The 12936-nt window shown below is 35.9% G+C and overlaps 1 protein-coding gene across 2 annotated transcripts in view; it reads right to left on the bottom strand.

Annotated features, from left to right (window-relative positions):
- Positions 1-12936, bottom strand: part of LOC137274564 (ubiquitin carboxyl-terminal hydrolase 38-like) — a 61547-nt gene that overhangs the window by 29192 nt on the left and 19419 nt on the right. The window contains exons 1-2 of one of the 2 annotated variants that reach the window (XM_067807820.1): positions 1431-1576; positions 21-555 (exon numbers count right to left, since the gene is read on the bottom strand). The exons of the other annotated variant lie outside the window; for it this stretch is intronic. Coding sequence (XP_067663921.1) covers positions 21-59 — 39 coding nt within the window. The 5' untranslated portion in view covers positions 60-555; positions 1431-1576. Of the gene's footprint in view, positions 1-20; positions 556-1430; positions 1577-12936 lie in introns of those variants that run through there. 2 annotated transcript variants of the gene reach the window in all.

Genomic DNA, 12936 nt, shown 5'->3' on the forward strand with positions numbered 1-12936 from the left:
TATTGGACTTGAGTACTTACGTTCAGCTTGTACTTATGTTTCTTAAGCCAGGTCCCCATTGCTGATGACTTGGAAGTTGTGTGGCACCTGTACGTCGTGCTCGCTGTGATCCGTCAGAATTGTTGAATTACAAGAGACAAGACATCAAGTCTGTCATTGAATAATTCATCATCGCCCAAAGACGCATTCCATGTTGGATGAATTGTGTCACACCTATAAACCCTATCAGCTCTGACCTGATGAATAGTCAAGAGCTCTGATATACTATGGGTCTTTAAATATAGCTGAATGACAGCTCAACACACGTACCCCTTGACAAGGGGTTTGGGGTCTGGTGGAATATCCGATTCACCAATATAGTCACTGTTTGTCTAGCTGAAAGGACCAGGACAACTGTGGTTGTGTCACGATTGCTTTAAAGATACATTCACTGGTTGTATCGTGCGATACATTCATGTGTTGTAAGGTGTCGTACATTCGGTGGTTGTACGATATGTGTGCTACTTTCCACACAGTTTCTTCTGCTGGTTGTGAAGGTGCCTAACCTGTCTTCACCTGTAACATGGGCATGGCATTCTATACAAACAGAACACTCTACAACTGTTTGACTTATAAGCTATCCAACTGGATTATATCAGTATGTATGAGTATGTCATTAAGAAGACTGATTTATCAAGTGTTGATTCAAACATGTTCTGTCTTCCTGGCTAAATGAGCTGTCAACAATTAACTGTCACTTATCAACACACTGATAGACACACTTTGTACTTGAATGATTGAGTTAAGTTTTTAGCAATACTCCAGCAATATCATAGCAAGGGACATCAGAAATGGGCTTCATAAATTGTACCCATGCGGGAAATCAAATCATTGTCTGCGGTGTGACAAGCGGACACTCTGACCACTACGCTACCTCCCTTCCCCCTTTGTCCATGAAATAAAGAACTGTCATTTAAACATATTCTGTCCCTAAATAAAACATGAACACATGTACAGCTCATGAGTCTAGTTTATACTTAAACATTATTAATAAATCACAATATTACACATAAACATATTACATCATTCAAAAACTAAAACATGAACATAAATTAAAGCTAAGAAATCTTGTGAGAAAAAAGAATTAATCTTAACCCAGTTAAATAAATCTTTTTAAATCAGTTTCAAACACTATTGATACACACACATGACAGTTGGCTACGCACCTCTCCGATTCTGTCAACAAAGTCACTTCAGCCATACATCACAAGTATGGAAATAGAGAGAATAAGTCTGTCATGTCTACATGTTCGTTTACCACCAACCTGCTTCCAGGTCGTGTCCCATCAAACGAGTCAAACCTACATGACCTTTCATGCTTCGAAGTACTGTTACAACATTTCTCAACTCCCGGACTCAAATTTCACAACAGAGGAAAAGCAATCACTCACCCAATGAATCCAAAATGAAATAGCCTGTGAGCATTCCTACACAACTATAGTATGGATACCTGTTAGTCAGTATGAATATGTCAAAGGAGAAAAATAGACCACTTTTGTCCTCGCGTGACTACTTCCACCCTACAATGCCTGTTATCAAAGAGCAGCTATATGTTGCAATGACACAACCTTGCCTTATCATGGGAGGTGCCTTGATCGACATGTCAAAGTTGGTAATCATGAGTTTTGTATTTGTCATGTTTCCAACTTGTTTATGACTGTTATTATCATTAATGTTCCTGAAGTTACAGGTATCTAGTATCACAGTTTCTGTTTTTCTTCCTATTGAATTTCTGACAGTGAAGATGATTAATCAAGTACAGATTGGCACAATCATGGTAAATGAAGCAACTTTCTCCTGCCATCTGAGCATCACACCATTAACTAAGCTATTTGTCGCTTTTGCATTGTGGAGCATAAACAAGTGGTACATTATCATGACCAAATATCTTACTACAATATCAAAATCTTTTTGCTTACTATGTTAACAGATCAAATTGTTAATTTTTACAATATATCAAAAAGTTCATTCTAGAACAATATCGTATCAAAACATTTCTTCCTTACTCAAGAATGTCCCTACACTATATCACATTTGTCTCTTACCACATCACTGCATCTAAATTAAACATTCTATATATGCATCTTAAACATGCCGGTCATTACCTGGTCACGAGACACTAACTCATCACTGTTCTACAAGGGAATGTTCACTGTCTGTTACTGCAGGTGTAACCCTGCACAATGGCCTGAATAATGAACCTACACTTGTAGGAGCCACTAACACTTGTCCTGAATAAATCAGATTTGTTTTGCTCTGGGTGTATGATACCATTACAAAGTATATTTCAGTAGAATGTATCACATCATAGAATACAGGCACAAGATGTATGTAGCAACTGGGAAAGTGGATACGTCATAAAACATTACAATGAAACTCCACCTACATCTGAAAACGCCATTTAAACATACATTGAAAGGGTTGGAAGGTAAGTAACTGAGAAATGGATAAGGGTGGCATAAGTTCCTTAATCTGTATAGCATGTTTTGAAATTAAGAAAGAGGTTGATTGAATGATGTCAGCAATTATGTTAATATCCAAAATTAATAATTTATTTGGTTACTACATCCATGCCTACACAAAATAGATAGCTTTACATTCTGAATAAAATAGAAAATCAAGATGTAATGAGACTTGAGTCATCAACATCTGTATCCCTTGGTGTGCTTTCACTAGAACATTCAGATAACTGTGACACAGACAGCTTATCTTCACAAAACTAAATAAAGAGAGCAATGTTCAGATATAAACCTTACCATAATTGTCTCAGGGGAATTGTTTTTCTCAGTATAAAATATTAACCCATCCTAGTTGAGGACAATTAATCTAATACTGATGTATGTATCCCCCTATCACTTCATAATGATTAATCAATTTTCTTTATCAATTGGATTGATTGAGTGTCATTTATGTTCGAGGCTATTTATCACAATGTACAACATGCACAATACATCCAAAACCCTGATCAGTCTCATGGCGCAATATATAGGGATGTCATGAATATACTATATGCTGATATGACACAGTATCACACAATGTTTTATTTACAATGTATAACAATATTTAATCCATATCAATTCAGCATGAATATTTGTTCATGTAATGAATGTTTCTGTACTTACCTAACCAGACAAGGTCGCTGGTGGTTATAACCTAATGTTCAAAATGACTGCTGATTGATTATAATGGTGTAAGTATATTTGTGCATGTGTGCACGTTCGTTTGTGCATGTGTGCATCTGTGTGCGCATTAACTATTACAGACTGATGACCTGTTTTACTGGTTTTGACTTGACATGTACACTATGTGACTTAATGAACTGAATCTTAGCCACAGCTTTCATTCTACTCATAAGGACAGGGCCAGGAAGATATTCCAGTTATTCACTGTGAGCGAACTAGTAAGTGTTTTGGTTTGCAAGCCTGTCAATATTTTCATCTTAAATGTACCTCTGATATTGTGGGCTTCCCGTGGATATGTCTGTTTGTCCTGTGAGACATCAGTCATAAGAAACTTGCTGACAGATTTAAGGAAATAGGTCGGCCAACGGGAACTCCTGTTTAATATTGCACAATACTTTAAGTACAGGTATGATGGAAATTTCCCCTTTTATCTCACAGGGCTTTAATTAGTTCTGCTCTAATGTAGATTTGTAACATCACTGATGAGCTATGCAGAGTTTACCTCACTTGTCTTCTTAAATATTGTCTGCATAAACAAATTTTGGGATATTTAGATCATTTCAATACCAAATTTCTGTGGAAATGTATATAACAGCAGCTCTCTATTGTACAATTGTAATATAGTGCTATTTTAGTTGCAGAGTATTCTCTCTCTACATAAAATAACAAAAAGCATAAGCGTACCTGTTTGGAAAAACTGTTTGCTTTTGTTGGGTATATTTTGCTACATGTTACAGCTTGATCAGCCATTGTTGAGATTTGTCAAGGCCCCACTAAAAAATGTTATGGAGGAAAATAACTGTCATTCCTCATCAAATATGAGTTTTTAAGAATCAGAGTGTGACATTTATGATGTTCACTTCAACAGAAATTGACTAGAGGTTTGTTGGTAAAACATGGTGATATCTTTGATCACTAATGATATTACTGAAATTTATTTAAACAATCCTGAGTGAAAATTTGATCATACTTTACACAATAGATTATAAATATTGAAATTTTGAGAATAGGTTATAAAATATGATCAACAGTTATTTTAATCAATAAGTGTAATGACATGAGTAGATTGTCTCAGTCCTCATGGACACCGCCCCTTGGATGTAGCATCCAGGAATATGCATTGCAAACCAATCATTGTCAACGGTGGCTGTTGTCTGGTGTCACATTACACTCTGTATATTCCACTGATGTTTACTAAAATTCACATCCAAACCCTGAAGCCAGAGTTGTATAGAGTATATATTTTGTTTCACATAAATTAATGTCATCCAGAATGCATGGTTTGCAGACATATAAGCTGGGTTTGACTTAAAAATAATCCTTTTCTTTTGAAAATTAGTCAAGGCTGCCTAACAAACAGTTGCCCTCTACAGTCAGCCGAGTAAACCTTCTTGCTTCTTCTGTAAATCTACTGCAATACAGTAATGCATATACAATTAACCAAGCTGCTCAAGTAATTATTGTGCTGAGATCATAGAGAGTCTAAAGCAGTCAAGCCTTAGTATGTCAAAAACTGAAGAGAAGTTAGGGCAGCTAAGTATGTGAAACGATCCCCTCAAACAATTGAGCACACAACAAAAAATAAGAATATAACTAACCAACAAAGCCATTTTTTCTCGTTCTTTCACACCAAAAAATTGATGAGCTTTTCTTACCACCAGAAAATTATGTCAAATTTCTGGTCCTCAAAATTCAGCTTCTTTATGATCATAAATGGTAAATATTCTTTTAAGCATGCAGTCAGATCATCACAAACCAGCAAATGGACATTTTGACTTGTTGTGTCATATAAAATAGCATGTAAGAATTGACTGGATTTAAGTACAGAAGAACACATCCTCATGTGGTTTTGGGGGTAAGTTGATAACAAAATAGTCAGCTGAATGCCTATGTTCCAGTAAGGGTAGTTAGTACTTATTTCAGTCCTTACCATGACACCCTGAAGGAATCACTGTTGATGAAAAAAATACCCTTTATTTAACAACCCTTGAGGAAAAAACATTGTTAAAAATATACCTTTTGTTTTTTCACATTACACAAGGTTGCCTAACAAACAGCTACCTTGATAAGTCAGCTGAGTAAATGTTCTTGCCGCTTCTGTACACCCCTGTAAACCCTTAAGCAAACATGTACATGTCTAAGTACATGCGGTCACTGGAACCAGCTCCCAGACAATATCCGTACTCAACACAAAATATTGTTTCAGGCACTCACACCAGAATTTCTTCCTTGATGTAATGTACAAATTCAGCCCTGTACAAATTACAATCAATTCAATCTGGATTCTCTGAGCAAACATACTTGATGCAATATTCCATGTTTTACATGCATCGAATTCCTCGCATGTTTACCTACACAGAACCACAGGAAAGAGATAATTAAGATAAAAAGTTGTATTGTGTGAAATACTAAAAAATCCTTCCCAAGTAGTCATTGAATTTGATATTTGAGTTGGATATGATCATTTGGTAATGAACATGATTTTACTCTCAGGAAATTTGTGCAAACATGCTCTGCTGTTTTATATGTGGTCTCAAATTAGAAACAATCAAGTAACCATGGTAACCATAAATATTTGAAACATACATCATGAATCATCAAGCTTTGTACCCAAATCTCCAGAAACCAAAATACCATGTGACAAGCTGAGTAAAAAGGAACTTGCCTAAGAACAATCTTCCTCAACAAGCTTAATTATGAATAAATAACCTCTTAAAATGAACTGTTCTTTAAACCCTTGATTTCTGAGCAGGAACCACAGACCTGTTCCTGTGACAAAGTGGTCACTGCACATTGTATTATAACTGATGACTCCTATGAACATACAGCTGAAGATGAATTTCATTTTTTATGAGGATTTACATTTTATCCTATTGGAAGCTGCATTTGAAATGTAACAGTCTGTTTTATTAATTAAATGATACCAACAAGTTTTTGTTCCTTAGAAAAGGAATAAAACTGCGAAATATTTTAGCTTCATCAATTCTAAATGTGTTTAAAAGACAGGAAATGATGTGATTCATGTACATCTTATATTCCAAATATAAGTTGTATTTATGTTTTAGTGTCTCATAAGCCAGTTGTGGATTGACACATAGTTTTTACTGTTGAATTATATATTGTGGGTAAAATGTACTTGTGTGTGTGACACTTTAATAAAAATGAACTACAACTACTGTTTTAAGCATGTTTGAGTTCATGAGGTACAGTTGTTTCAGAACTAAAATTGCCTTCAGCACACTATTAACTGCTCACTGAGAAACATATATTATAATTTCTATCCATATCTCAATGCAGGCCCATCATGCAAATAAGAAAGAAAACAGTTAAAAAGATACTCAGTTTGTGATGAATAAATCTTCCGAGAAACCTTGAACTAGTTAAGCACTGAACAGAAAGGCTTTCACACCTGACTGTATGCTAAAACTGAATAACACAGTGGATAGATCACACTTGACTCAGTCAAAGGGGGGGTATTTAAATATCAACACAGACATGTTCTAACCTTTCATTCTACTCTCGCAACCAATCGGTTTGACACACATGGAAGTATTCTTTATAGATAAAATCATGTTTAGTTTCTAAATTCAAAATGTTTACCAAAGACCTTAATATACTATAATGTTCTTGTTCTTTGATATATAAATTTTACTCTTTCAATATCTTAATACCAGTGAGAGCACCTAACCTGATAGTGAAAGGTGATATGTGGTTGGAGGTATCTGGCTGGGTGATCTGGTTGAATGTGTGGCATAGTACCTGTACAACACGGATTGATGATCATTACATTAATCACTTGATTGTCTGGTCTAGCTTTGATGTTCAGAATCATATATAGCTGAAATATTCCAGAGGGCAATACATAGAAACAAACAAAAGATTGGGCTACAGTTGGAACATAATCTATGCTTCAGTATTACACTATAATGTTGAAATCACAGACATACTGGGATAGACTTTCCACTGATCTCAAACTTCAAGCTTCCTTATTTGTCCTGTCGCATTCCTCAGTCATATATGTTCTTATATATTATGGCCAAACTGTGTCACATGTCATAGAATAAGAACATTTCTCATAACATACATACTTCTTTTTGTTTTACACCAATTTAAGTAAAGTTACAGCAATCTGATAGAAACAGGCTCAACATCTTGCACCTATGTTGAATCAAAGTCTTGGTTCAACAGGCAGACACTTTTACTGCTAGGCTACCCTACATTCCTACAGCATCAAAAGGTGTATGAATGATTGAAAGATTTCTTTTTTCTAGTGCCATCAATAACGTGTCACCGGGAGGAGCTGTATGTGATACCACGACCAGTCCAACCAGCCTGTAGTCAATAGCTGTGAAATAATCTTCACATTCTGACATAACTATCTGGCTCAGTGTCCCCAAGGGGCCTTGAGATAAGCAGGGTAATCTGGGTCAAGAGAAACACAGTAGTTGGTGTGATAACATAATGCAACTTCTAGATTAGTCCTTAGAAATCTAATCCTTTGTAAACTTAGTAGTGAGAACGCCTGCCATACAATACATGATGCATCATATGTACATGGGATGTACATCAAATTAATGCACACATAAAACATGAGAATTATATACAAGTTTGGCTCATTACCCTTCCTTTGCAAAATGTTCATACCACAGAACAACTTAAGAAAAATACCTGAGACAATATCCATAAAAGCAATACATATATCAGAGCGAGTAGTTCCTCACCTACTGAGAGCACTAGCAGAAATCCTAAACCTTAAGCAATAAGACAGTGACATACAGATAACTCACATACAAAATCTCCAAAACATCTAACACGTTACACTGTTCATCATGTGAAATGGAAAACTTAGGTAAATGACATTAATAGCTGCACCCAATGGTCTCATTCCATGTCTACCCATAGGAGTTTTAGTGGTTTCATCTCACAGTCAGAAATTTTGAATGACAGAATATGTTTGAATCTACACAGAGCACCTGTTATTTCGGTCTATTACCTCACTTGATAGAATTGGACAAATATGAAATATCCTTCAGTAATATGTTAACATTTAGCATGTATGTTGCATCCAGAAACTTGACATTTCAATCACAAAAATCTTACCATTACCCCAAAGATAAATGTTCAGATTTGACAGATGCAATATTTCACCTTACTAAAGAAACTGACATAACAACACTGGTGTCAACAATGAGAGGATAGTGAAAAAATAAAATCACCTGCAAACAAGTTCCTCAGTCTGTCATCCACCTAACAACCCACTGGAAGGGGCACAAATTCCTCGTTTTTCTGTTAGGCTGTAAATCCCACCTCTGAGTACCTGACAGCACGTGTGAAATGTGAACAGGCACTCAAGAGATTGACAAGTGCACAGAGTCAATGTTAATACTGTAAAGTTCACTTGCAGATGACAGGACTTGAAGGAAATATTCACAAAACTGCTACTGCATGGAGAGGTTCCCGAGTTTCAGTGACATCTCTATACCCACCCATCCACGAAGATGTGGCTGTTCTCAACAACTGTTAGGTAGAACGCAAATAAGCAGACGACAACTCCTTGGGTCACACTCTGCTGAACAGGACAGGCAGGAGACCAGTAGCAGCCTGGGGAAGAACTGGCTTGTTCACTTGTTGCTATTATAAGAAACCTGAATGACAACCTGTTGCTCACTCAAGCACGGAAGCCGGTTGAGAAATCACATTCTCTCTTGAACAATTGTTCCTAATACAATACCCTTCAACACAATTAGGCACATTCCAGGAGAGGTTGAAGCAGTGAGAGTTTTGATATAGTTCAATTATAGTCTGTCTGAGAGACCCTGAACATTTATGATGTGAACCATCAGAGTACATAGTTATTGTGTGAGTTGAACTAAAACAGCGGATCTGCAACCTTAAAGTACAAATTTATGCTCTGATCACTTGCAGTCTAAAGGTAGCAGTGCCCTAAAAGTCAATAAGTGTTAAAGATGTCTGATTTACTCTTCTACCCTTCTGCCATCAAATTTTACACACAGTTTCCAAAACTGAATGAAAATGTAAAGGTCCACCATACAAAATTTCATGATGCAAGGACAGAAAAGTAATATGAATATAAATTCCAACATCACATTTATGATCATCACTGCATGAAAATTTAAAATGATACCCATAGATTAACTCAATTCAGGAAAGAGAGCTAAGAATTGTGAACGAAATTCACATACTGAATCAATAATCCCTGCATGAGAGTTAAAAAGACTCCACAGAATTAAACAATTGAAGAAAGAGAGGTAGAAGAGTATAATTAGAAATTTGAGTGTCAGTCATATCAAAGCGTTGTAGACATATTAGATCATCATTAAACATGTTAAAATGTACCTGAAGTGGGACTGTCCTCGATGTTACAGTTCAAATATCTGTGATCACAAAGCATGCAAGATAAACACGCCTTAAGACTATTTACCATTGAACTTAAAAATATCACATGGTCTACCTAACTAAAGACACAGTACAAAGAGGGAGATATTTAAATTGTCCCATTTAAAGTGAAGAGTAAAAATAACAATCTCTCCAATGAAAGAGGGAGAAATAGTTTGAATGACATGTTACCACATGAGTTTAAAGAAGCATGCATGTGATACAAGTTTCAAAACATTCAAGTCAAAATCGCTCACATGGTAAAGGGAGCATGTGATTTTTTACTGTAATTTTCATCAATAAGCAGTTTGCAGCCATGTCAGTATGGACGTGGACGGCACCATGGACGGTCCTGACACATCGTACATTAGAAAAACAGTTTTTTTTCAAGTTTTAAGAATGTAGGCATCTGAAACCATCTCTCTCTCTCTCTCTTCTTGTTGCATGCACGCACACCCACATAAATAGAAAGGTTGTTATCAAAGATGTTGGCACTAGACAAAACTATATAATATCCATGAAACAACTGAAATACTATCGTGGCAGATAAGTAACACCAGGACCTGCAACTAGTGGTAACTGTGAACAATGACTGAGTTGGGTTTTACACCAATTTTAGCATTATTTAGCAATAATACAGTGGGGACCCCAGAAATGGGCTTTCAATGCTTCTCATGATGCAGAAAATCTGTGTGTTTGATTAACAAGCTATATCAAATTTAGAATTTTGCTTCATGATGACTCGTAATTTGTATGCCAAAGGCAAACACTGGGCTTCACACATTTTACCCATGTGAGGAATCAAACACCGGTCTTAGGTGTGACGAAAGAACGCTTTAAGGCTACCCCCCCAGCCCCTAACTGTAAATGAAAACTTTAATCTACCATGAATTTAGAGAGGACTCAATTCTGATTGATAGACTGAAGTGAGTGAATTGCACTTCGAACAATGGTTATATCACTGCACGTAATTTTGAAAAGGCAGAGAGCCTCAGATGCCAACAACCCAGAAACATTACCAGGCTAACAAGGGTTAAAAAGCACATGGAATGCAACACTACACAATTGCACAATGGTTTAGACTGCCCCTTCTCCACCTGATGCTATGAAATCACAGACCCTGACATGCCAGTTGGTTAAGGGGTCTGTGATAGTTATTGTACCCCATGTAATATTCTGTAGTCAATTTACAGTTAAAAAACAGCAATAATCTTTGATCTCATACAAAAGATGAACACAGTTCCATATTGAATGACAATCTGGAAATTTGTACAAAACACAGATTATAGTTATTAGTTCCTGGAGTTGTCTACAACTGTCAGTTCACATTCATTCAGTCACGTCAAACATGAATTTTCAGAAGAGACCTTGTAACTGAAGTGTAGGCAATGCAGATAAGCATAGGTATGCTCTATTATCTGTATTTATCACTTCTTTGAGTAAAACCCACCCAAGAGCTTGGTGTTACCATCCATTTCGACAACACAAAACAAAGACAGTTCTGTATTGGTTTCTTAAGTAACAAAACATCTGACAGGGAGTTATACAACCCTTACACATATAATAATTGGAAATTCATACCTACCACTAAGGAAGGTTTAGGTACCAAAATCAAGTGAGAAACAAGGGTATTAGGACATTAGTAACCCGGACCGGCTGTTCAGTCTTAACCACTGGTTAAATCCTGAAGGCTGGTTAAATCCTTAACTGGCCGTTAGCTAACGTTAAAATATGCGTTGCCATCAAAGTATAACAGTGTGGTTAAGGTCACTGTTAGCTTCCATATATCCCACAATTCTGTATTCTGTTTACATCCAGTTTACCAAAAATGAAAACGCAAAATGTCTCCTGCACCCCAAGGAAAAAGAGAAGTCAAAATTTCTCCACTGACAAAGAGAATGTAATCCAGTCGATGGTTGAAACCAACTCAATAGTTTATCACTGGCATGCAAATGTTGTAGTGCTACGAATATTTTGTATTGGAACACAAAGTTCCAGTCATTTACATATATATTTTAAAGACATATGATCCCAGCTCTGAGTGGTGCTTACTTCGATTCCGACAACAGAAAAGACATTTTAATGAGAAACTATGGCACAGCCATACACGAAATATGATGAATCCATGATAATAATAACAGTAGAAACATCATTTGTCCGTGGATAGAATATTTACAAATATCACACACATGAGTCATGCATAGATGGCTACAGTCTTAATGAATCTTTGAATTCCCACAAGACTTATTGCTCACTTTTCACTTCTTAAATTATCATAACTACATGGCCAAGTCATGAAGATCCTAACAATATCATTTATTAATGATTTGCAGAGTCTGTCAAAATTGTAATGTCTAACCATACATTGCCAAATCTTTTAAAATCAAACAATATAGATGCTGTGAAATTAATAAATTTATGAGCTTTTTACCTGAACTATGCATTCAATGCCAGTAGAAACTTCATATGTCACTGGCACCACATTCAACTAGATCAAACTGTAATTGTACTACAGGCCTCTGGGCCAACACTGCTGAATTATACTGTGCAATATCATCCTTATCTGAATGCCTTCACAGACACATATTCCTCAAAGATGTCTTGAAAAACAAACTCTGTCTAATTCACAGATGAAATTATACCATACTCATTAATCAGATGAACTTCCATTGAGTTCAATTCACAACTGACTACAGTGTATAGATAGTTTTTTCAATGTCTTCAATACAGACTAAAACATGTACGTCTGTCTTATATTTCATAAGTATATTATGGAATGGTGCAGTAATTCGGCAGAGAAATACTATTGTTCCATTGTATACCCTTGTTTGAGTGGCATTTTAGAAGTTGAGGTGTACAAATAGGACAAATTGTTATGGATAACAACTTCTTTATTGCGTGATTGTGACGTTTCGATACAGATTCTTGTACCATTGTCAAGCAGGAATAATTTTTATGTATGTTTGACAAATTTTATGAATGCTGTTATTGACTTTATTCATCAGTTTATGCAATTTATTTAATGACATTCTGAACACATTTATTGAATGTAGTTGGACCGATTGAAATCATTTTCTGATTCAGTGATTGCCTCAGCATGGCATCAAATTGATAATTGTATTTAATGTAGGTCTAATGAACATATTCTCAAACAACAAGCAAAACATTTATTGGCAGTATTTCATTATAAAAACTTATTACTTTCTCTCCGGATAAAAACTGGTTCAGCCGGAATTATCAGACCAAATAAAGTTTTCGTCAAGTCATACAGCATTTTGAAAAGATGATTTGTTTCAATGAATAATTTCAACGGATGAAA

This window comes from Haliotis asinina, chromosome 2 (assembly GCF_037392515.1).
Source record: "Haliotis asinina isolate JCU_RB_2024 chromosome 2, JCU_Hal_asi_v2, whole genome shotgun sequence".
NCBI classification, from domain to species: domain Eukaryota; kingdom Metazoa; phylum Mollusca; class Gastropoda; order Lepetellida; family Haliotidae; genus Haliotis; species Haliotis asinina.